The sequence below is a fragment of the Oncorhynchus masou genome, chromosome 11 (assembly GCF_036934945.1).
Source record: "Oncorhynchus masou masou isolate Uvic2021 chromosome 11, UVic_Omas_1.1, whole genome shotgun sequence".
NCBI lineage: Eukaryota > Metazoa > Chordata > Actinopteri > Salmoniformes > Salmonidae > Oncorhynchus > Oncorhynchus masou.
The window spans coordinates 27,673,246-27,697,440 of record NC_088222.1 but is presented as its reverse complement, the minus strand read 5'-3'; the positions used below and the strand labels follow the sequence as shown (position 1 = coordinate 27,697,440).

The window sequence follows — 24,195 nt, the reverse complement described above, 5'->3', positions numbered from 1 at the left end:
GGGGATTGTTTTTTTTCTATCTGGGAGTATAATCACTTCAGTATGTCTGTTTCTTTCTACTGCAGCCCTGTGGTCTGGCCGACTGGCCCTGCTGCCAAATGGTGGTCAGGCTGGAGTTGACATCAGTGGGTTATCACTGACACCCCTCCTGCTGAGACTCGCTGACCCTCTGCACAGGGGCACACAGGGAAAGACCCACCACCACAGGGGGGGGGGGGGGTAGGTGACCACCACAGGCCCATACGGTTCATGTCGTATGTTTACTGTGGGGATGAACTATGTGGTGCAGCCAATGCAAGAACTGACTCCCGACGCACGGCATATGAGAAAGCTATACCAGTGTGCATACAGTCAACAAAGATAATCCTCTCCATGTCCGTGTATACAGTGTGAGCGAACTATACCAAAGAGCATATCATTTGACTCTGAGGTGAGAGTGGGATATAAAAGTTTATGCTAGCCTCCTTCGTGTGCTGCATCCCCCCCCCCCCCCCACCCCCCCCACCCCCACCCCCACCCACCCATCACTGGAGCAAATAAGAGGCATTATCTCTGGTCTAATGATGTTTACAGAGGAGTATAAAAAAATGTGATGAAGCATTATGGCTCCTCTGCCACAGAGCAATAACAAGTATGTCATAGAGCAACAGTTATTCTGAGCTACAGAGTTAAAATGCACACAGAGCTGGAGCAGCTGGGTCACATTGCCTTGAGACATTTATATAAAAGTGCCAAGGAAGTTTAATCTTATCAGCAGAGTGATACCTAATAGAAAAATCGTTATCCCAGAGTTAGATTGAGACGTTTTGGCATACCAATTGAATATAGTGTATGATGAATCTGCTCTGTCTGAGGAGTTTTCATGGTCAGCTGTTTTGAGTCAAAGGAAACAAAGATCTGACCTCAATAGGGAAACTCTTCAAGGTACTTTATTTTCCCTACCGTCATAAGAACTACTTGGGCCCATAAAACAGCTTTATATGCCCTTGATACAGTCTAAATGTAACCCCTAAGATATCTCACAATTTTCTGGTGAAAGAAAATGCAGATATTTTTCACATTTTTGATTCAATGGTATTTGACGGTATTTTATGGTTTTAAATAATACACGTTTTCAATATGCATTATGACTAGTAAATTACCCTAGGCTGGCAACAAATACATTATAAGTGATTTCAATGGGGCTTTCTCTATTCTGGCTGTTCTATACTGTTCAATCCAACTTAATTTTTAGCATTTTCATAAATGTCAGCATTTCCTGCACTTTTGTTATCATTTCCAAACGGTGCCACGCAGGGCTGTATGATATGGGAAAACAAATCTTGGCATAGTTAACTGGTGAACTGCTGGAATCATGGAAATACAATTATTATTCTAATTCTTTAGTTGGAATTAGGGTTGCAAAGCCACCAGTATTTACCAAAGTTACCAGAATCTTCATTAATTAACAGGCAATCTATGGCAAGCTCTCGTAACTTTGGTAATTTATACTTGAATAACTTTTAAAAAATGTATTCATTACTACTTTTATTTGTTATATATGTCTCCATATTGTCTGTGAGTTTGTAGTAGATAGACCATATGGTTAAAGAGAAAATAGCCTAATTAATGAAAACAAGCATCGAATCAACAACAGGATTATTTTCTATTAACTCTTCCAAATATTGACTTTTCTTCACAACTGCCACCAGTTTGACGCCAAAACATTGACAAAAAAGGCATACTGACAGAGTAGAGTAAATGTGTGTAAACAAAAGGAATGCAGAAACCCTCATAATAAACACTAATTGTATTCACTCAATAGATGGTATATACTTAGGATAATGTTTTACAGCTTTGTCATTAAATATTTTGTCATTCCCCCCCAAAAATTTTTTATCATCTTACTTAATTATTTTATATATTTTGACATGTGATAAGGCCACACAGAGGACCAGAGATAATTAGACAACTGTGATCATCTGAAGCACCCAAAAGGCCACTAGATGTCTTGTTATATATTACATAAAATCCTTAAAAGTAGCTACATTCTGGTAGTGTACTGATAACTTCGAAAGGTTCCAGTAATATATCCCCCCTTTGTAACCCTAGTTGGACTGTAGTGGGCCGCACCTTGAATACACTGAGTATGTTTACACGCACACTAATAATTCGATATTAAACTGATTATACCAGTAGGCAAAGTATCATAATAGTAATGTAAACACCTTACTCTGCTTATTTATTTAACCTTCATTCTATTTTATCAGGGAGTCATACTAAGACCAAGGTTAATTTTACATATGAGCCCTGAATTACATAAACTACAGAAGATACACACATCAGAATTTAAATACAAAATGCAAGCAAACAAACACATTCTTCAGTAATAAGGTCCTCAATCAGCTTTCTGAATTGCCCTAGAGGCACCAGAGCATCAAATTTAAGAACATTTTGAAGATAGTTCCACAATTTTTTATTTTACTAGGCAAGTTAGTTAAGAACAAATTCTTATTTTCAATGATGGTCTAGGAACATTGGGTTAACTGCCTGTTCGGGGGCAGAACAACAGATTTGTACCTTGTCAGCTCAGGGATTTGAACTTGCAACCTTCCGGTTACTAGTCCAATGCTCTAATCACTAGGCTACCCTGCCGCACCACAAATAAGGTGCAAGAAAACTAAGAAAGCTGATTTACCTAACTCAGTAGAGACCAAAGGAATTTCCTTTTTCTATCCCTGAGACCGGCTTTTTAAATGAAAACATGGCAACCCACGTGACATCAGAGTGACAACCAACTTTCTGCTAGAGAATGCAGGGATGAGTACTAAAATTGGCTCCTGTAATAAAGCGCGATGTGCTACGATAAACTGCATCTAAGGGCTTAAATTAAGTGGCAGCTGTGTTCATATACAGTCGATGATGTTGCCATAGTCTAGGAACGTAAACGGAATGATCTGCTTTCTACTATTTAGCGAGAGGCAGGACATATTTCTATAGAAGAAACCCATTTTTATTCTCAGCTTTTTAACTAACTCATCAATATGCTTTTTTAAAGACAGCTTTTCATCTATACAGATGCCCAGATATTTGTAAGCAGGGACACGATCCAAAGTACACATGCTTAAATCATCATACTTATATTTACATATACTTAGGTTTACCTGCATTCAGTACTAATTTCAAGTCAATAAAGTTTTTCTGTAATACAATGACCTTATCTTAATAGGTGTAAGGTCAAAATCGAAGTAAGCACTCGCCAATCTTTCAAATTATTACGATATGCAAACAGCTTAATCGGCGTTCCAGTGGTGTATTTGATCTGCACATGTGCAAGCACTGGTAGCGCAAAACTCTCTCTCATGCGCAAGTGAAGTGCGTTCGGATGAACTGAAAGTGAACATTTTAGAAATAGTTGTCCAAACACAAAAACAAATAGGCTTTGCAAAAATAACATGGTCACTGTGGTAGAACGTTTATTTTGATTGCTGATTTTCTGCATTTATTTAGGTCCCATCAGGTAGCCTGATTTCAGATATGTCCATGTAAACAGGATTATTAGGAAAATCGTTCTTCTCGCAAAGCATGCAAACATTTTAAACTAAACATTATATTAATCTGATTATCCACAATAATCATATTATTGAGTGCATGTAACCGGGCTCATTGTTGTTTGACATAACAACATAACAACCAAAATTGTTGGCCAGTGTTTCCAGGTGACACTAATTAGATGTTACATTAGACGTTTTCTTACCTCATGTAGCTAGCTAACATATACATGCTTTGCCTATTCCTCTCTGATTTAGAAGACACTGCCACAGATAGAACAACGAGACAGCATGTTCTGTCTGGTGTATAAATGTGAAGCATCTGGTTGGCATTTCCACTCACTACCAAACTAGGTGATGAGAGGAAGCCCAGTGGTCCTTAGTGGGAGAAGATGGAGTGAGATGGATTTTGGCTGACATTCTTCTAATTTTCTCATCGATGAAACATTTGATTTCCATACAGTTTTCTGTTTCCAAAATTATAATCTGTAACAAACAGAGTGGACTGCGTTTTTGTAGACTTGTAGCCAAAGTTTACAAAAGTTTAGAAGGAGTGCAAGAGCAAATTGAGTTATTGCACACGCGTACTTCACAGAGTAGTGATGGGTCATTCACGAACGAGTCGGCTCTATGAGCCAGCACTTGTAGGTGAACGTTGGGAGCCGACTTGCATATCAAAAGAGACGAATATATTTATAAAATTATTTTAAAAATTAAGATCTTGAATAATCAAAAGATTTAAATGAATAGAATTAACTAATTCAAGGAACAAAAAAAGAAATAAAATAATATAGGCCTAAATGCTCAAGCACACACATTCATTCTGACTGTCTGCTCAGACTAACAGCCTCACCTGTTGTTCCTGTCAATCAGACACGCATTGTCAACCAATGAACCAAAGATACGTGAGGGAGGGCCGAGCCAACTCACTCACAGTCACACACTTAGCAGCCGAGAAGAGAGATGAAGGACAGCTGTGAAAACAACAGCTGGAAAATGAGTCGGAAGCACAGTAGCATTTGGATGCATTTTAATAATGTACACAATGTTAGAGCACAGTGTAGAATTTGCCAAAACAAAATCTCATATAAAGCCGGTTCTACGCACAACCTACATCAGCATATGTGAACTGTACACCCAACTGTGAAGCTAGCTGTAGCGGAGCTTCGAGAAACTAGTGGGCCTGCTAGTGATAGTGGTGGAGCCAGCACCTCCACACGTGGAGATGTATCCACTCAGTCAAGTAGATCTACTCCGCGACCCACAGCAACGCAGTCTTCTATGGACCAGTTTATGACAAGGTCTATGTCTGTAGCAAAACAAGGCCAAATTGATATTGCATTGGCTAAAATGATTGCCACCGATTTCCAGCCATTTTCGATCGTGGAAGACAGAGGTTTTAGAATTTATAGCAATAGTCTAAATCCAATGTACATAATTCCAAGCAGGAAAACCCTTTCAAAATCACTTATTCCACAACTGTACGAGAGCACGCAGGTTTCAGGACGGGAAAGAGTCCAAAAAGTTGCAGTCTTCCTTACCACTGACTGCTGGACATCAAGGGTAACCACGTCTTACATGTTGGTTACATGTCACTTCATTGAAGATTTTTCGATGTCTAGCTGTCTTCTGGACTGCTTTGAGTTCAGCGATAGACACACCTTAGAACTTGGGAGAGGAACTGTTGAGAGTGGCAAGTAGATGGAAAAGTGTTCTGTTGTGTTAGCGACAATGCCGCTAACATGACCAAAGCCATGAACATTTTAAAATGGACCCATCATCCATGTCTTGCCCACACAATCAACCTGATAGTAAGAGATGCTCTGAAGGTGATGAAGCCCACTGTGGACAAAGTGAAAGCAGCTGTGGAATACTTCCACAGGGCCACAGTAGGTGCTGAAAAACTAAAAAGTCTACATAACGCCAGATGGGGATGCCTGAGCTGGGGCCTAAACAATGGACAATGGTGGAATTCAGCATTTTATATGTTGAAGCAGTTTCTTGAGTCAAAGAATTCCATCATCTCTACCCTGGACATTGTCAATCCACCTGTTGATGCTCTGACCCAAGAGGAATGGGAGGTGGTGGTGGATTAGGTGTGCAGAGTCCTGGAACCCTTTGAGCAGGGCACTGTGGAGATCAGTGGAGAGAGGTACAGTAAGCAGTTATTACTACATCAATCCAGTATTATATATGTATATGACCGGTAGATGAGAATGTAGTATCAGTCGTATCAAAACATGAACCTGAACTAATAAGTTACTGATCTCTCTTTTCAGCTATGCGACAGCTTTAGAAATGATACTCCTGTGTAAGGGTCTGCAGCGAATCACAGCCAGTCGCCAGAGAGAAGCAAATGTAACCACAGGACATGTGACAGAGTTGATGGACACCCTATGTTCATCCATGGACAGAAAGATCCACAGAATGGAATATAATCACGTGCTATCAGAAACCGCTGCACCTGACCCCAGGTTTAAGAAGTTAGCCTTCAGTGATGCCAGAGCGATTGATGAGGCTCTTCAAAGAATAACCTCAGCAGCAGGGAGGGACAGCCCCAGCAGTCAGCTGGCTCAGGCACCAGGGCAACAGGAAGAAGAGGGATCAGATGGAGCAGAAGCACCAGCAGTAGTGCCACAAACGTCTGCTGTTTGGATGCTGTTTGATGAGAGAGCTGGGGATGCAGCACGAAGGAATCCCTCAGCAGATGCCATAATGGAGGTCCGTCCCTATTTGGAGGAGCCCCTCCAAAGGTCTGCAGATCCTTTGAGCTGGTGGAAGAACAAGGCCTCTGTCTACACATGGCTTACTAAAGTCATGACAGGGAGACTCTGCATAGTGGCCACATCTGTTCCCTCTGAGAGGGTCTTCTCGAAAACGGGACAAATAATTACTGAGTGAAGAAGCCCCTCGAAAGTTGCATTTCTGAATACAAATTTCTCATAAAAGCTAAATATGGTCAGCATTGCTGTGTGCTGCTGGTTATAACATAAATAATAAAGAAGAGCGGGAAAAGATGGGCCAGTTTAATGTTTTAAGTCGAATGCTGCAGTTTTACACATTGTTATTTATTTTTCTTTGATATGGTGCAATATTCTATTATTGTGTTGTTCAGATTCGTTTTGAATTGTTACATTTATATGCACTTTGTTTATATACATTACAAAAGTAATTTGGAAATGTGCAAATAAATTCTAGAACACGCCAGTAGGATCTCACGAGCTCATGCTTGGCTCTGCCCACCTCCTTGCATGTTCTGCCCACTATGATTCATTTCTTTGATATCGTTGCACAAATAACAGACTTATCTATAGTATGCATACACCATTACTGGTACCATGCTGTATTCGATAGCTATGTTTGCTCTGACTCTTACTACATTTAGCAAGCTAGCTAGCCAGCTTACGAGCGGTTAACAAGATTTATTTGAGCCACAACTTGCTATGAAAAGACAAACTAGCAGACAGTAGTTTGCGGACAGTAAGATACACTAACTAATAGTGTAATAGTGGAAAGCAGCATGTCACCAACATCTTGTTGCATCTATCTGACCATGCAGGCTGCAGAATGAACAGCAAGAAAGTGGTTGTGATTCTGTGGTCGAGCAACTGCTCTCCTTGAGTGACAGGGAGCAGGGCTTTGTGTGGGAAGTAGCATGCACCAGGATAGAGACAAAGACGATTCAAGTAGAAAACGTAGTAAAATATAAAAACGGACATTACACGCACCTTTGCGTTTCAAATGTAACAAACCAAACATTGAAATACTTTTACAGAGGGTAAAGTAAGGACCGAGTTTTGGAAACCCTGGATTAGATCAAAGACAAAGTCAGTCAGATCTCAGAGAGATATTCTCACAGACAGCAGCACTCTTGGCAATTGAAGTTGTGCGTTTTCATCAAACCTCACTTTGATTTATGAAGAAACAAGTGAATCAGCAGTGTAGAGTGCACTGTGCCTTGCATCTCATCTTCATCACTAATCCACCAATACTCAGAGAGCTGCAGAGTTCACTAATTAAACAAGCGCTTGAGCTCATTTCCCCTTTAACAAGAGTCACTGTTTAACAAGAGTCACTGTCACAAGAATCACGGATACCTTATCCAACGTTCTGTACGTGTGTGGCTGGGACTGCTCTTACACATTCAGTCTGCACACATGTTTTGATAAATGTGGCCCATTTACTCTTGCAACCACATCATAAATTGTTCTTTTTGGAACAGGACTAAAGAACATGAGGAAAATATACAGACTACTTTCAAGGATAATCAGAAATGTAATCAGTTTGTGGCAAAGACACAATATGTTTGCTTTCCTATTAGAGAAGTATCAAAGCTGGAAGCACTTTTTCATGCTTCACCAGTCATTCAGTGTGTTTTTATGGGCCATCCATGTTGGGTTGAAGACCAGTTATCATTGAGACTGGACATGATGGTGTCATTGATGTTCTGATGCTAGATCTGGGAGAGGACAGGACAATAGCAGAACTCCTTCCCCAGCCAGCCACCAGTGATGATCTAAAGACATACCATGTGGATCAAAGGGTTAAAGAAAAGAAGCCTTGGGCCTGTGGACCTGTGGAGTCGGGTGAAGTCGATTATGTGCTGGTGTTAGGGTGTCAGAGCCAATGGGCTCGGCTCAGCGATGTGTAACAGAACAAATCAGGCCTGCTTGACTGGAGCTGACCCCTCTGCCAGAGTTTAAGTGTTATTGCAACTGACCGGATCTGACAGAAACGATTTCGACTCAGAAAATTCAGAGACCCCTCTGCGCTTAGAGTCGCGCTGAGCAGGGAGAACTAGGCTAGTAGTGGCTGCACTTAAAAACAACGGGTCAAAAGATACTCAAGGACGCTCAGGCATTCCCGACCAAGGACGACCTGATAAGATTTTCATTCAACATACAATATAGTCAGATGACCTTAAGAAAATGTCCATGTTGTGCTGAGGGAGTTTAATGTGAGCTGTAACGATTTCAGGCTCAGCAGAAGGATAATCAATTCAGTTGTACTAGACAGGTCTCTTTCAGATCACAGCAAATATTTCAGAAGACTTGTATTCGAAGAAAAAGAGCCAGTATCTATATGTGGCATACTAAGGAACGTTAAAGGGATACTTCGGGATTTTGGCAATGAAGCCCTTTATCTACTTCTCCAGAGTCAGATGAACTCACGGATACCATTTTTTTATGTCTCTGCATCCAGTATGAAGAAAGTTAGAGGTAGTTTCGCAAGCCAATGCTAACTAGTGTTAGCGTAATAGCTGGAAGTCTATGGCATCTACTACCCTGTTAGCAGTTACCATAGACTTCCAGTCATTGCGCTAACACTAGTTAGTAATTGCGCTAACTCTAGTTAGGAATTGCGCTAACTCTAGTTAGCAACTTCCTTCAAACTGCACGCAGAGACATACAAATGGTATCCAAAGACTCACGAGTTCATCTTACTCTGGGGAAGTAAATAAAGGGCTTCATTGCCAAAATCACGAAGTATCCCTTTAAGCTCATGGAAAATACAACTGTTTGATCTTATCGCAGCACTACAATAACCATTTCTAAATGACAGATTAAGGAAAAGCCTTGTGAATTGTTCGCAATTCTATTCCATGTCGGGGCTGTATTAAACTATGAATAATCTAGGAACAATCGTGTTGTAATTTCTAAGCATCAATACAAAGTTTATAGATGGTATAAAATAAGATGCATCGGTGTGGTTAAATACCAGATACTCACATGTGATGTAGTAATTGACATTCTTTTTGAACTCCAGGCCCATGTAGTTTGGACTGAACTCCTGAAACTTGATGGTGAATTTGATGTCCTTCTCAGGCTTGTTGCAGTTGACCAACACATTGGGGTCCATGACTGTGCTGCATTGGTCTGCCTGCTCCTTCTTCACCAGGTATAGTTTGTAAAACTCATACGGCCGCCCCATGTCTGCCTTTGGGCAGATAATGTCCAGCTTGTCTCCTATCTCGGGATACATCACCAAGCCCTTCCCATACTGAAATCTGAAACAGACAAAATATGACAGAGAAAGTTAAGAATATCAAATACTCTAATAACAGCAATACATATAAGGTCTGGACATACACACATGTACTGCATAACAGTGTGTTATAACTCTCTATAAAATGTGATTCTTCTCTACCCAATACACTAGTGTTGTCCGTGTCTGTCTTGCAGTTGCTTGAGCAACAGTGACTAATGTAAAGTAAATTGTTTGTTATTTCACTTCACTTAAAGCCGGTGCAAAACAAATCATGGGTGAATTAATTGTATGGAACAGGTTAAGGGAAGCGGGGGCGGGTGATTACAACGCCACATAAACATGGCCGACCGTCGAGGACAGCTTTGAGACATGCTTTTACATCTGGGGTTGATAACATCAAACACACAGATAACAACCAAGAGCCCAAGCTGTTATAATGTAAACACTTGCATTCATTTACATGAATGCCCATTGATTTAAAACACTGTAAACAAAGCAGACATCTCATATCTTTACCTCAGCAAACATACAGCACAATACCAGGGCAGATGTCAATAGGAAATCAGTATGACAGAGGGCTGCCCGGGCCCTGATTGAGCTTAATCTGCGGCAAGTGAGGAGAGAGTACAGATAAACACAAAGCGCTGATGGACAGATGGCATGCATGCCTTATCTAGATGCTCCACACCTTATCTTTCACAAATTCATTTTGATATCTTCTCTCTCTAACTCAAAGCAACAGGCCCTGCTGAATTCTATTTGAGGATTTAGACCTGCTGATTGCCTTTGATGCATCATACTTTTCAAGTGGTTTCTTTTTCTTTTTTTTTGATAAGAACCCTTAGGTCTGCTGACGTGCTTAATCCAAAATGAGAGAAGAGCTGATGTTGTCTGTTTTTGATCTTGTCCTGTAGAAGTCAAACAAATCGGTATTGTGATGAATGTGTTTTTGTTCAGCTTAAAGTCCAAACAACCTTGTCCTAGTTACCAGAGAGATGCTGCTCAGTTTGATGATGATGATGTGTTTGGTTGCGATGGAGACGGAAATGTACAACTTGATCCTTATTAACATTTCATTTGCATACACACTGTTCCCAACCACTTTCAACATGGTTTAATAGACAAGAAAACAGCTTTCATGACTCATTCATCTTAAGGCCCTGGTGGATAGAAGGAGGCCGACTAATTCTCCCAACACTAAAATTAATCAACAGTAAGCTATGTCTGTCTGTATGTCAGTCAGTCTGCCTGTCTGTGGGAAACCTTAGTAACTAAGGTATGCTAGTATGAATCAAATCAAATTTTATTTGTCACATACACATGGTTAGCAGATGTTAATGCGAGTGTAGCGAAATGCTTGTGCTTCTAGTTCCGACAATGCAGTAATAACCAACAAGTAATCTAACTAACAATTCCAAAACTACTGTCTTATACACACAGGTGTAAGGGGATAAAGAATATGTACATAAAGATATGAATGAGTGATGGTACAGAGCAGCATAGGCAAGATACAGTAGATGGTATTGAGTACAGTATATACATATGAGATGAGTATGTAAACAAAGTAGCATAGTTAAAGTGGCTAGTGATACATGTATTACATAAAGATGCAGTAGATGATATAGAGTACAGTATATATGTATACATATGAGATGAATAATGTAGGGAATGTAAACATTATATTAGATAGCATTGTTTAAAGTGGCTAGTGATATATTTTACATCATTTCCCATCAATTCCCATTATTAAAGTGGCTGGAGTTGAGTCAGTGTGTTGGCAGCAGCCACTCAATGTTAGTGGTTGCTGTTTAACAGTCTGATGGCCTTGAGATAGAAGCTGATTTTCAGTCTCTCGGTCCCAGCTTTGATGCACCTGTACTGACCTCGCCTTCTGGATGATAGCAGGGTGAACATGCAGTGGCTCGGGTGGTTGTTGTCCTTGATGATCTTTATGGCCTTCCTGTAACACCGGGTGGTGTAGGTGTCCTGGAGGGCAGGTAGTTTGCCACCGGTGATGCGTTGTGCAGACCTCACTACCCTCTGGAGAGCCTTACAGTTGTGGGCGGAGCAGTTGCCGTACCAGGCGGTGATACAGCCCGCCAGGATGCTCTTGATTGTGCATCTGTAGAAGTTTGTGAGTGCTCTTGGTGACAAGCCAAATTTCTTCAGCCTCCTGAGGTTGAAAAGGCGCTGCTGCGCCTTCTTCACGATGCTGTCTGTGTGGGTGAACCAATTCAGTTTGTCTGTGATGTGTATGCCGAGGAACTTAAAACTTACTACCCTCTCCACTACTGTTCCATCGATGTGGATAGGGGGGTGTTCCCTTTGCTGTTTCCTGAAGTCCACAATCATCTCCTTAGTTTTGTTGACGTTGAGTGTGAGGTTATTTTCCTGACACCACACTCCGAGGGCCCTCACCTCCTCCCTTGTTGGTAATCAAGCCTACCACTGTTGTGTCGTCCGCAAACTTGATGATTGAGTTGGAGGCGTGCGTGGCCACGCAGTCGTGGGTGAACAGGGAGTACAGGAGAGGGCTCAGAACGCACCCTTGTGGGGCCCCAGTGTTGAGGATCAGCGGGGTGGAGATGTTGTTGCCTACCCTCACCACCTGGGGGCGGCCCGTCAGGAAGTCCAGTACTCAGTTGCACAGGGCGTATGTAAGTATGATATCTTAGACAAAAGTATGTGCCCTGGTTCCACTATGTCAATCCGTCATGGCTTGTTTAGTATCCCGTCTGCAACAACCCGGTCTCTCTACTTGCTGTATTCACTCACTAGTAATTAGTCTCTCCTTCTCTCGTCCCTTCGTCGTGATGTTCTATGTGGATTTACAGATATTTGCCATGCATGATGGGACTTGTGATTTGTAACATAAAAAAGGGTCCCTTGCGTTCGCTAACAGCTTAGTAGATGTGATGATGCATTATTATTCACTATATACTGAAGCGGAACTGTACGACAGCATTCTATTACTGTACATAAAGACGAAGCAGAGTGCACAGCCTGGAGTGAGCACAGCTTGCCTGGCCCTGCAGTTATATTGGTGTTGTCTTTGTCTCTCAGACACTGGGTCCTCTGTTTGGCTTCCCAAACCTGTTTGATTTGCCCTTATCCTCAGGCTTCTTCAGAGACTGATCAGGTGTCTGGCTTTAGTTTCCGTCTCCAAAGTGTTTCTGAGCCAATGGAAATGCCTTCTTCAAAGTGTGTATATAATGTAGCTCTGTTAGCAAACTTTCTCAAACTAACACTCAATCCTCCACAAAGCAGCAATGCTCTCTCTGTTATAATCCTCTGTATTTATGGTCATGGGATCCTCAGAGGATAAGGTAAACGGCCAGGGGCCAGCATAAAGTCATGCACCTAACAAAGGATTCACTGCATTTGAGGTAGCTACCGACTGGCAGTATATAAAAAAGAAATAAAAACCAACTGTATTTTAAACTAAAGTGAGCAACACATAACTCATGGCTGTCTGCAACACCGACACTGACTGTCTCATTCTGTTGTCTCTCAGTAGCCCCCTCTTCAGTTCACAGTTATGGTCTGACACAAGCACCTCAAAATAGAATACATCAATAGAACAATATGACAAAATCCATGTTAGGTATTTCTCTATAAACTGTGTGAGAGCAACTTGTGTTGATGGTTGCCTGCAGTACCCTGTGTGGTCCAACAAAAATAGAGAATAATACACCAACAAAAACACAACCCTGAATAAATGCACAACAACAATGATCGAGTAGCTATACATGTCAGAGAAGGATATAAGACAAGGATACCTTAAAAACAACACAATACCCTGTCTGCTGCTCCTCTGTGCCGATTAGGATGTCTCAGGTTTTGTAAAGCTTTGACTGCCTATTACTACTCCATCTACCAATTACTACACCATCTACCAAAGGGATGCCCAAACAGATCCTCCAATCCCTTTATGCTGATCAAACAGGACTGCTGCTCTGTTGAGCTAAGAAGCAAAGCAAAGACAGTGTTCAAATTCCAGACTGAACACTGGAAATTACAGGTCATCTTCACGATTAGGGCTTTGGGCTCTGAATATCCTCCCACCACTTTCCATAGGAAATGCGGTTTAAAGAATGACAATTTGACATGGCAGGCAAGAGTTTTTTCGTTTTCATCACTATTATTTTCAGGGACAGAAATCAGCAGACACAGTGGGGTATTATGTGAGGTTTAAAGCGTAATGAATATTAATTAGATTGATTAGCATATTCATCAGGGGTGCTAAATGATTGCCATTTCATTCAGTTTGCCATCTTACAAATCCTTTCAATGGTCATTTTTCATTAGAGAAAGAATGGTGTTATTACTGCTTTCTCCACAGTCAGTAGGGGTTTAAAGTGATGTTACATGCAGCTAGCACACCAGGATCTTTTTGTAATACATAAACATTCAGTTTAGGATGCATGGTGATCCTCAAATAAAATGCATTATATATCATATGGTTACAAGCATGTCCGAATCACCATAACTCATTGTTATAACAAGTAACCTGCATTTACATAATAAACAGACAATAGTGGGGGAAAACAGTGAGTGGTCAGTCCTTTTACTGGATAATGATACAATGATGACGAGCACAATAACTAGCAAGTATAACATCTGCAACTATCTGCAATTCAATTTTTAGGGTCTTCCAGGGCAGGGACAAATAGCAATATTTGGGACAAATAGTACATTTGTGAAAACAGATTTAAAAAAATAAAAGTCGATTTGATTTCAATATTGAGCTAATCCTCCATAGCCATGTTGCCTCATCTCCTGCCATAAGTTGCCACCCTGGACCTGACAGGCCTGATGCTGCCTCCACTCCAAGGCCCCTGGGATACTGTTTAATATAATTAGGTACCAGGACAACACCTTATCTCAGCCTCACATGCTAAATAAAAATCACTGGGGTCCAACAGAGACACAGTCCCAAAGACATATTGTGACTGCTGCTCTCAATCTCAAGACACAGCCCCTCAAAGTCTATAATCTAGTAATCATTAGAAAAACACCCTTTTAAGCCGTGGGGAATGATTACTTATAGATAAGGGGCCGCCGGATTAATCCAGCTTCTGTTATCGTTTTACAACATTGTTATCTTAGTTTCATCATTATAAAAACATTGAGTGAGTGATAAACCAAATTAACCAACCTTTAAGGCCTTATTTTGCAAGAAAAACAAGTGAAGACAATATTTTATTCAAATCTTAAATTGGATGGTTTAGGAGTCAACATATTTGCATTAAAATCAGCTTCCTAAGGTTACAACCTCTGGCAGACATTTGGCTCCACTATACCAGGAAACTAACGTGGTCAAACACTGAATCAGAGACATGAATTCAGCCTGTCAATGAAGACATCAACGTCTGTGAACTGTCACTGATGCACGTTTTTGCTTGAACAAACCAAGTAGGCATAAAAATAATATAAAATGCAAATGTCCCAGTATCTTTCCCACTGCTAGGAAAACGACAATCAAATATGTGTCAAATATACCAGGTGCAAGGGGACAAGCTCAAGCAATATGGGAAACTTGAAGAAGCAAACTCATCTCCATTGTCTGCGCTGCTCATTATCAACTGTGAAAGACTGAAAAAATAGCCCTCCTTTGTTCTTCACTCATTTGGGCCTCCTACACACTTAGAGCCTGGGCAGTTCCTTTCAGGCTTTGGAGGAGACAAGGCCTCATTCTCTCGCCAATCGGATTTACAAGATGCACCAGTCGGGCATAAACAAGTTTCCATAGAAACGTTATGATTTCTGTGCAATTTTTCCCGCTTCCTCTCTCACTTTCCCACATTCTCTCGCTCCAACCATCATCTCTGATTAAAAATGATTACATAGTCTACAGGGACAGGAGAGCAAATGTTTTCTATTCTTATTCAAAATGAAGGTAAATACTTTTTTTCTGTGAATAAAACTAAAGTCAATTTATTCAAAGCCAGGAAAAGAATATAAAGTGTAAGTTTTAATTTGCATTGTAGTCACACACAATTATTTTCAGTTGCATTTGTTATTGATTATATTTATTAATCAACAGCACTGTAATTCATGTGATTGAATGGAACACCCCCCATCCCCACTTATAGAGTGAGCTCAGAATCGCCCCTCCCCAAGGCGTGCTCAGACGAACGATAAACTTCACAGTGCATCATTATCACAGCAGTCTGCTTTCCTATTTTAACATTACGCACATGACTCTCCCTGCATCTCTCTATCACACACACACACACACACACACACACACACACACACACACACACACACACACACACACACACACACACACACACACACACACACACTTTTAAACAACTGAACACAGACTTAAGACTGGCTTGAATGCAACCAATTAAAGAGCTGCTATACGTAGTCCATGCAAATGAAGTTTATTCATTCACATGCTCTCACAATGCTACTGAGATCTTCACACAACCAACGGGGGAAAGATCTCTCATGAGTGGCATGGCCACACTCTCCCCACCCCACCTCCCCTTCACACATTCCAAGGGGGAATTCAAGCACATGACTTGGCAGACCCTTCCATCCCACAATGCCCCGTTGCTGGAGGATTTAGGCTATCCAATGGAATATCAGAGAGGGGTGCAACTAGTCTGGGACTCTAAAGCCGTCACCATTCATACAACTCCATCAATAGGCCTCAGGCTAGCTAGAGGGCAGGATACACTCTAAACATTCAAACGTGCACGTTGAATACTTAGTTATTTAACATTTACAATTAGCAGTCAATTCCAGTTGAAGACAAAATTGACAAATGCAAACTTGCTCATTTTTTTGCAGTTGAAGGATTTGGGCTCTTTGAATAATATCTGTTGTTTATTTCACCAGAAGTAGTTTTCCTGTGGTCCTAGTTTTTAAGGTTGGATAAAAATGGAGATTGGCAGGTATTATTTTCCTTCAAGCCTGCAAATCATTAACTAACAGAAAAACATATTCTTGCTTTGACAGTAATTTGAGGGTAAGGTAACCGCAACCCAAACAAGCTGTTATGCAGTGAGAGAAGAAAAATAAATGCCTCAAAAAAGCAAATCAACACGCTTTAAACATTGCATCCAATCTTTAAAACTTTTCCTACAAGTCTGTGATTGTGTTAAAATACAATATTTTACAACATGATATGAATGTTGCAACCCTGTCCAAAAGACAGACAACTGCTGCTGAAACTGTTGGTACTGGTCAATAAATTATTAGTGTAGCATTATTAAACGATTGCCATATTGTACACCTTTTAATTTATTCAAATCAGGTTGATTGTGTTTGAACTTCATATAATTTCCAAAAATAACATAACTTTTTTGTATCTTTAACAGCAAATACACATTAACACGGGTATATTTACATCCATGAATGGGGTACAGTATAAAAAAGACCTGTGATAGCATTCACACCAAACCAATTCCTTGGTTAATGTTGCTCAAATACAGACTGTTCATTGTTTAGTGAGTTCAGTGTGGAGTAATGGCATTTGTGTCAATGAGCTACAGTCTGGTTTACAGAGGCGCTCAAGGCACGTGCATCACAGTGCTCTGCTGTAAGTATCATAGCAATTTCAATACATTTTACATTCAATCCGGCTTTGAAAAGCAAATGGAGAGTTAGTACATAGACAGAGGATCAGGCACACATAAACAGTTAGAAGGGTGTTAATGTGTTATCTTAAAGTTGCAATACCCTCACAGAAATGTTCAATTACATATCGAAGGGGACACGGCAACTCGGCGAGCCCAGGGGCAACAGCGACAGATGCCCCCTACAGGTAGAGAGAAATAATCACCCTCCTTACTATCTCCATTACATCTGCTTTGCTTTGACGTCTATTTTGGTCTGCAGTGCATGGAGCTGCCTGAGATTACCAGGGATACAGTAATTGGCAACATGGCTGTGACTCCTCCAGATCAAGAGCCCAGTTTGGAGTATATCAGTTCTCAGTTCTCGTGGGCTGGAGACTGCAGCCCAGGGCTGGCTGTGTGAATGATCTCATTATCCCAATTACCTTCAAACAGGCTGAGGATTCTGTGGCAGTATGAAGAGTTGTGTCACTGTGACTGGGGTTTGGTTCACTGTAGCAGCATTTTACTACATATCGAAAAGTGACCAATGGCTTAACCTAATAATTCACTGGATAATTATCAGTCACATCATAGAAGTGCACTGCAGACTGTAGTTGAATACGAAGAAATAATATCATAGTCTCCTACACAGTGCTTACACACTAATAAACTTGCAGAAAACACTAGCTATCGGGAATCAGCCACAGAAGCAGTAAAGTACTGTATCTGCAGCATGACTAATTTAGACACTCCCTTTTCCACTGAAGATTTTCCACACATCCTTCCTGCTGCCTGTATGACTAAATATGTCTCAGCCTACGCTGTAGAATACCAACAAGATTGCTAAATTATGAATTCCGCCTAGGAATGAGGGTGGGATTCATCACAAAAAAATGTACCACCGTAAAAATGCCACTTGGCAAGCGAAGCCAGCATGAGCATCAATGGACTGTTAGGGCCTACATCTTGGCAACTCTTAACTATGCAACTTGGACCACAAAGAACATTTTGCTTTAATATTTTCTGCTGAGATGTGAAAATACTGATCGTTACCTACACTCCTCAATTTAGATGTACAAATTTGTCCCATAAATCAATCAAATCTAGGTCCATTCTAAGTTGTCTGGAGACAGAGACATACCAGGGTCACTGTGGTTCTGAGAGACATGTTTCCAGTCCTGGATGAAGCCCAACCCCAGATGGACTCTGATCAGCTGAGGAAACCCACTACAGACCCAGGGGGCTAGTGGCAGCCCAGCCAGCCCTGATCTGAACGGTGGCCAAAACACAGGTCCACGGGGAAGGATGCTCCTTAAATGGGTTTAATTTGGGCGTCTGCCTCTAACTGTAATACTGTATGTGATTCTAATGAGGATATATCAGTGTGGCCTCATGGAGATGGGGATGACATGATGAGACATTCTGTGATATAAGGTTCAGAGGAAGGCAGGCTATTACCTGGGATTGGAGATAAAGGTGTGGATGGAGGGTGTAAATTAAGACTAGTGCTACATTTATCTGACATCCCCTGCTACTCGATAAGAGAGGGAGTTTTTCTGTTCAGTATCAAAAGGGCTTTAACAACATTTCTCTGTAATGTGTTTCTGAGGCAGGTGCCCTGAAGAACATACCACATATATATTTGTCTGCATGGCACATGGACATAAATGTATCACAAATTTACAAGAGGAAATACTAGCTAGCACTAGTTACGGACAGACATTTGAATCAGGGGCATATAATAAATGTTCAACCACTCAGTGTTCATTGTTTGGGCTTATCTGTGATATCAAAGAGGGCAAAACTAAAGCAACCTAATTTTTTAAATATACTCCTACACAGTGGCTGCCATTCATCAGAAATGCTCAACTAAAACCGCCATAAAGATGTTCTGATTGTGTCTCTTCTGCTGTTATATCCCTTCAAGGTCACAAGGAAAAAGCTAATTGAAAAAGAAAACAATACAAACCAATGGTACACATAAGCAGTGGTGGAAAAAGTACCCAAATATCATACTTGAGTAAAAGTAAAGATACGTTAATAGAAAATTACTCAAGTAAAAGTGAAAGTCTCCCAGTAAAATACTACTTGAGTAAAAGTCTAAAAGTATTTGGTTTTAAATATACTTAAGTATCAAAAGTAAATGTAATTGCTAAAATATACTTAAGTATCAAAAATAAAAGTATCAAAAATAAGTATCAAAAATACACATAATTTACAAAGAAAGCATGTGTTCAGTGAGTTCGTCATATCAGAGACAGTAGGGATGACCAGGTTTGTTCTCTTGATATGTGCATGCATTGGATCATTTTCCATTCCTGCTAAGCATTCAAAATGTAACGAGTACTTTTGGATGTCAGGGAAAATGTATGGAGCAAAAAGTATATTATTTTCTTTAGGAATGTAGTGAAGTAAAAGTAAAAGTACAGATACCCCCAAAAAATCAACTTAAGTAGTACCTTCAAGTATTTTTACTTAAGTACTTTACACCACTGCATATAAGAGACAAAACTGGTTTTTCTTTTACTAAACTTATTTTTAAAAGTCGCCTCCTCAACACTGCTTTCAGGTCATGTGTTCTCTGCTTCTTTCCCAGTTTTGCCTTGGTTTGGGGAAGATAATTAGCTACTTCGACTCCAGCAAGGCAGCATAATTTGTCTTGCTCATGCCCGGCAGCACAGAAGCAAGTCCTTGCCGGTAATAAGTCTAAAGAACACATATGACCTTAGGACAGTTCCCATATGCAAAAGCATGGCAACAGTAGTTCAGGACAAAACCTGACAGGGAGACAAGATTTATGATCCAACTGAACAAACTATGGGAGGTATAATGGTTTTTATTTATTCTCTAGCCCTTGTAACAGTGTTCAATATTTATCGTTCTTTGTTAGGAAATGAACCATCACAACTATTGTCCAAGACTCAATTGGACAAGCGGAGCATTCCTGGGGCAGGTTCCCCAGATACGTCCATGACTTCTGCCCACATTCCCATCGCTTTGGTGAGGAGGAAAGAATGCCACAGGTCAGAGGAATGAGACGATGAGGCTGGCTCCTTCCATCCCCCTTTAGCGTTGACATGGAATGCGTGATTGGCAGCTCTCTTTATGTTTCTGACTGGGGGGAAAGTCTCTCAATAATACAATCTCTAACCGGCCGACTAGCAACAGGTTACTTACTCCTATAAACTCCTAGAACCTTGAGACTCATAAGAACATTTTCCAAATGATTTTGAGCTAATACATTAGCAATGTACATACTCCTTTAAGCTGCATTTGTCAACAAATAATCTTATTCATGGTATTTTTCAATGCTATACTCTATATCTCCTATCAGAGAGACTGCAGTCTCGCTAGAGGGGAAAACAAACCTTGCAGTTAATGCAGAATATTGTTCACTGACATTCCCAGGCAGAATTTGATGTGATTGAAGGTGATCTGAATTCAGCGGGAATTTCCATAGACTTACTGTTACAGGAAGGACTTAATGAGGATCTGGCACCGCAATGGTGTTGCTGATCAGGTTACACACTGAGAACTGATTAGCCTCTGCCCAAACAACCAGCAAATAAACAGGTTTTACTCAGCAGACTGGAAGAACGCATAACCTGAGTAGCCTGAGAGACCCATGTCAATAATTGTAATATAACTTCCATTAACGTGAATAAAGAGAAGGGGCCAAAAAAAGTCCCTTGCCTTGGATTTAAAACAGACGGAAAATGTGATTAGTTGATTCGCTCAGTGGGCTGCATTGGCATGAATAGTGTATTCTATCCTACAAGAGGAATCAGTAGCACTAATTCACCATTACAGTAGACAGAACTAATTAATTTGGCAGTAAGAGCTGATATCGAAGCTGCCGTCTCCATGCTAACCCTATGTAGACAAGTAAGAATGTAACTAGTCTGTCTAGCTAACACCTCTCCAAGGAAAAAAGCCTTGTATGCTCACAAAATACCTGGCTCAGAGCAAGTTCAAACATCTATGACAACAACCATTTCATTGTCAAGACTTGTCCCAGGTGCATAGTAAGACTGCATTAATCAAAAACAGATCATTTTCTAGAGGAGTATTACACCACTTCACACGTTGAGCCCTGCACAACCGAGAAGTCATTTCTAATGGGTTTAACCAAAACCCACTAAACGCACACATAAATCAAAATAAGTGCATGTCTTGGCCTGACCAGATTTGCATCTGACTGCCCCCACTGCCTTTTATTAACTACCACACCAAAGAGACTCCTTTCAGAGTCGGGATGAGAAAAGAACACGGGGTAATAGTAGGCGAGGGGAACCAAAAAGGATCGAATGCCACCCTGTCATTGGGAAAGACAACTCAATCTCATGTTGTTTAATTGAGAGTAGCACAATGTAACAATTCCACTGCTGGTGATCACAGTACTTCTGATTAGAGGGCATAGCCTGTGATGTATTATATCAACATATCACACCACAGGTCTGTCTTGAAAAACCTGTTGACCGCAACAATGTCAGTTAACAAGAGAGATAGAGCCAGCCACATCTATATAAATGCAAATAGAATCTCCAGCCAACACATTTCTTGGGGGTTTTACCTTTATTTAACTAGGCAAGTCAGTTAAGAAGAAATTCTGCTTTTCAATGACGGCCTTGGAACAGTGGGTTAACTGCCTTGTTCAGGGGCAGAACGACAGATTTTACCTTGTCAGCTCAGGGATTTGATCTTGCAACCTTTTGGTTACCACTCTACCAGTCTAATGCTCTAACCACTAGGCTACCTGCCGCCCCAACATGATGAGAACCTTCTGTTTACTGTCAAGAGGAAGCAAGGATAAAACAACTTATTGAACTTTGACCTTTTCAACACTTTGTGTGATTCCTTGTCATGCTGGTTGGAAACAAGTTAGGCCGACCACAGAACAATGCTAAATAAGGGTGAATAATCTCAATATTAACATCTCACTCAGAGGAAAGGTCAACCAGTAAACTAAAATATACACTGAGTGTACAAAACATTAAGAACATGTTCTTTCCATGACATAGACTGACCAGGTGGATCCAGATGAAAGCTATGATTCCTTATTGGTGTCACTTGTTAACTCCACTTCAATCCATGTAGATGAAGGGGAGGAGACAAGTTAAATAATGATTTTTAAGCCTTGAGAAATTGAATTGAAACATGGGTTGTGTATGTGTGTCATTCAGAGGATGAATGGACAAGACAAAATAGTTAAGTGCCTTTAAATTGGGTATGGTAGTAGGTACCAGGCGTACCGGTTTGTGTCAAGAACTCCAACGCTGCTGGGTTTTACATACTCAACAGTTTCCTGTGTGTACCAAAAATGGTCCACCATCCAAAGGACATCCAGACAGCTTGACACAACTGTGGGAAGAATTAGAGTCAACATGAGCCAGCATCCCTGTGGAATGCCCTTGACACCTTGTAGAGTCCATGCCCCAACGAATTGAGGCTCGTCTGAAGGCAAAGAAGGGGTGCCACTCAACATTAGGAAGGTGTTCCTAATGTTTTGTACACTCAGTGTAGGTTAAAACTAGACATACAGACTATTTGTATGGAATATACTAAACTTGCTGCCGCTGCATCATTTCATTAAAATAGCTAATTGCAAAAAAGCAAATCTCTCTCTTGTGAAACCAGAGTTTCAACAACAGTTGTCAGGAGAAACAAGAAACAGGAGAAATCCAAACAAAGCTGTTGTGATAAGGTTGGAACAGGTCTGTTTTAGTGCCTGGGGCGTGTATTACAGCTCTGGTCTGACAGACAGAAAGATGACAGTCCAGTTATTCCGTTTTTGTTTCAGTAGGGTTATTTTCTTTTTAATTATAGTCTTCTCAAGACACCATTTGGTTTTGCTTTTGAGGAACAGCTGGCTAATAGCTTAAGACAGCAGGGGGAAAGACACGCTATTAGGGAAGCTATATTATCACCAAGCTATATTACTACCATCTGCAACAGATACTGGGCCTTAATCTCACTGAGTTTGGCCACACTGACACCGGAGACTCCCTCTACCCAACAAGTCTTCCCTTTTGTGGAGACAGCTGCAAACTTGCCTTGCAATGTGACTGTGGACACGCACTGTTCATCTAGCACTTGACCAGAACACAGATAGAAAGTGGTTGATGTGCTTGAGCAGACACAATGCTAAATGGAGAAGACCACCACAGCCATATTGTCCAATCACAACAAGTTTCCTATTTGGCAACTTTTTCTTCCCAGGAAAAAAAGTCTTAATGGAATATTGCATAAGACTAGTTCATTCTCTTTATTGGGATTTAGAAATTAAACTATTCTAACCATGTGATATTTTCTACATTTGATTCTTGATGACTTAATTCTTCCCTGGTTCTGTTTCCTTCCCACAGAGAATAAGAAATACATTAAAAATCCTGAATAGACTTTCTGGGTGCTAAGCCAGGCTATTTTTCAAACCTCACTCTGAGGGGATAAATGCTGACACACTATAATAACACTTGTCACGCAGCTGGCAACCTTAATGCCAACACAATGCACCAGAGGACTGCTGTTTTCAGAGCTTCCTCCTACCTCTTCTTTCAGCAGATTATTCAGACCCACTAAATTTGGGAACACTGGAATCATCGGAATCGAGCACAGCAGCTCCCCTGATATGTCAGAGAGAAGTCTAACGCTTGGATATTGTTGCCTCTATTAAATAACCATTAGGACTTGGGTATTGCATGTTGGATGCTTTAGTATGGCAGATGTTGAGCTGAAGGATCTGTTTGAAGTGTCAAGTGCTCCAACTCCCCCCTACCATCGAGCTCCTTGCCTTTGCCTTAGATTTACAATACATCTGTTAGTTTACATAATCACGTTTAATTTCCCCTACAGCTACGTATGGGCACCAGCCAACACTCATGACAAATGCTCCAAGACTAATTGCTTTAAGACAGTTTTAGTGTGGAGAAAATTCAAACTCAAATATTAGGTTAAATCAGTCACTGGAGTATACATTTTATTACACATAATCTAAACTCAGTAAATCAGTGTCCCACTATTCCTATAACAGTGGCTGTCAAGCGATCAAGTTCCAGACAATACAGTCACATGATAACAATGACCACCCTATTGAAAATATT

General features: G+C 40.7%; 1 protein-coding gene across 1 annotated transcript in view; it reads right to left on the bottom strand.

The window, feature by feature from the left end:
* The window catches only part of LOC135548411 (ephrin-B1-like), a 70,181-nt gene that overhangs the window by 30,904 nt on the left and 15,082 nt on the right, over positions 1-24,195 (bottom strand). Inside the window, exon 2 of the mRNA XM_064977995.1 lies at positions 9,260-9,537. Within this exon, the coding sequence (XP_064834067.1) occupies positions 9,260-9,537 (278 nt within the window). The remainder of the gene's footprint in view (positions 1-9,259; positions 9,538-24,195) is intronic.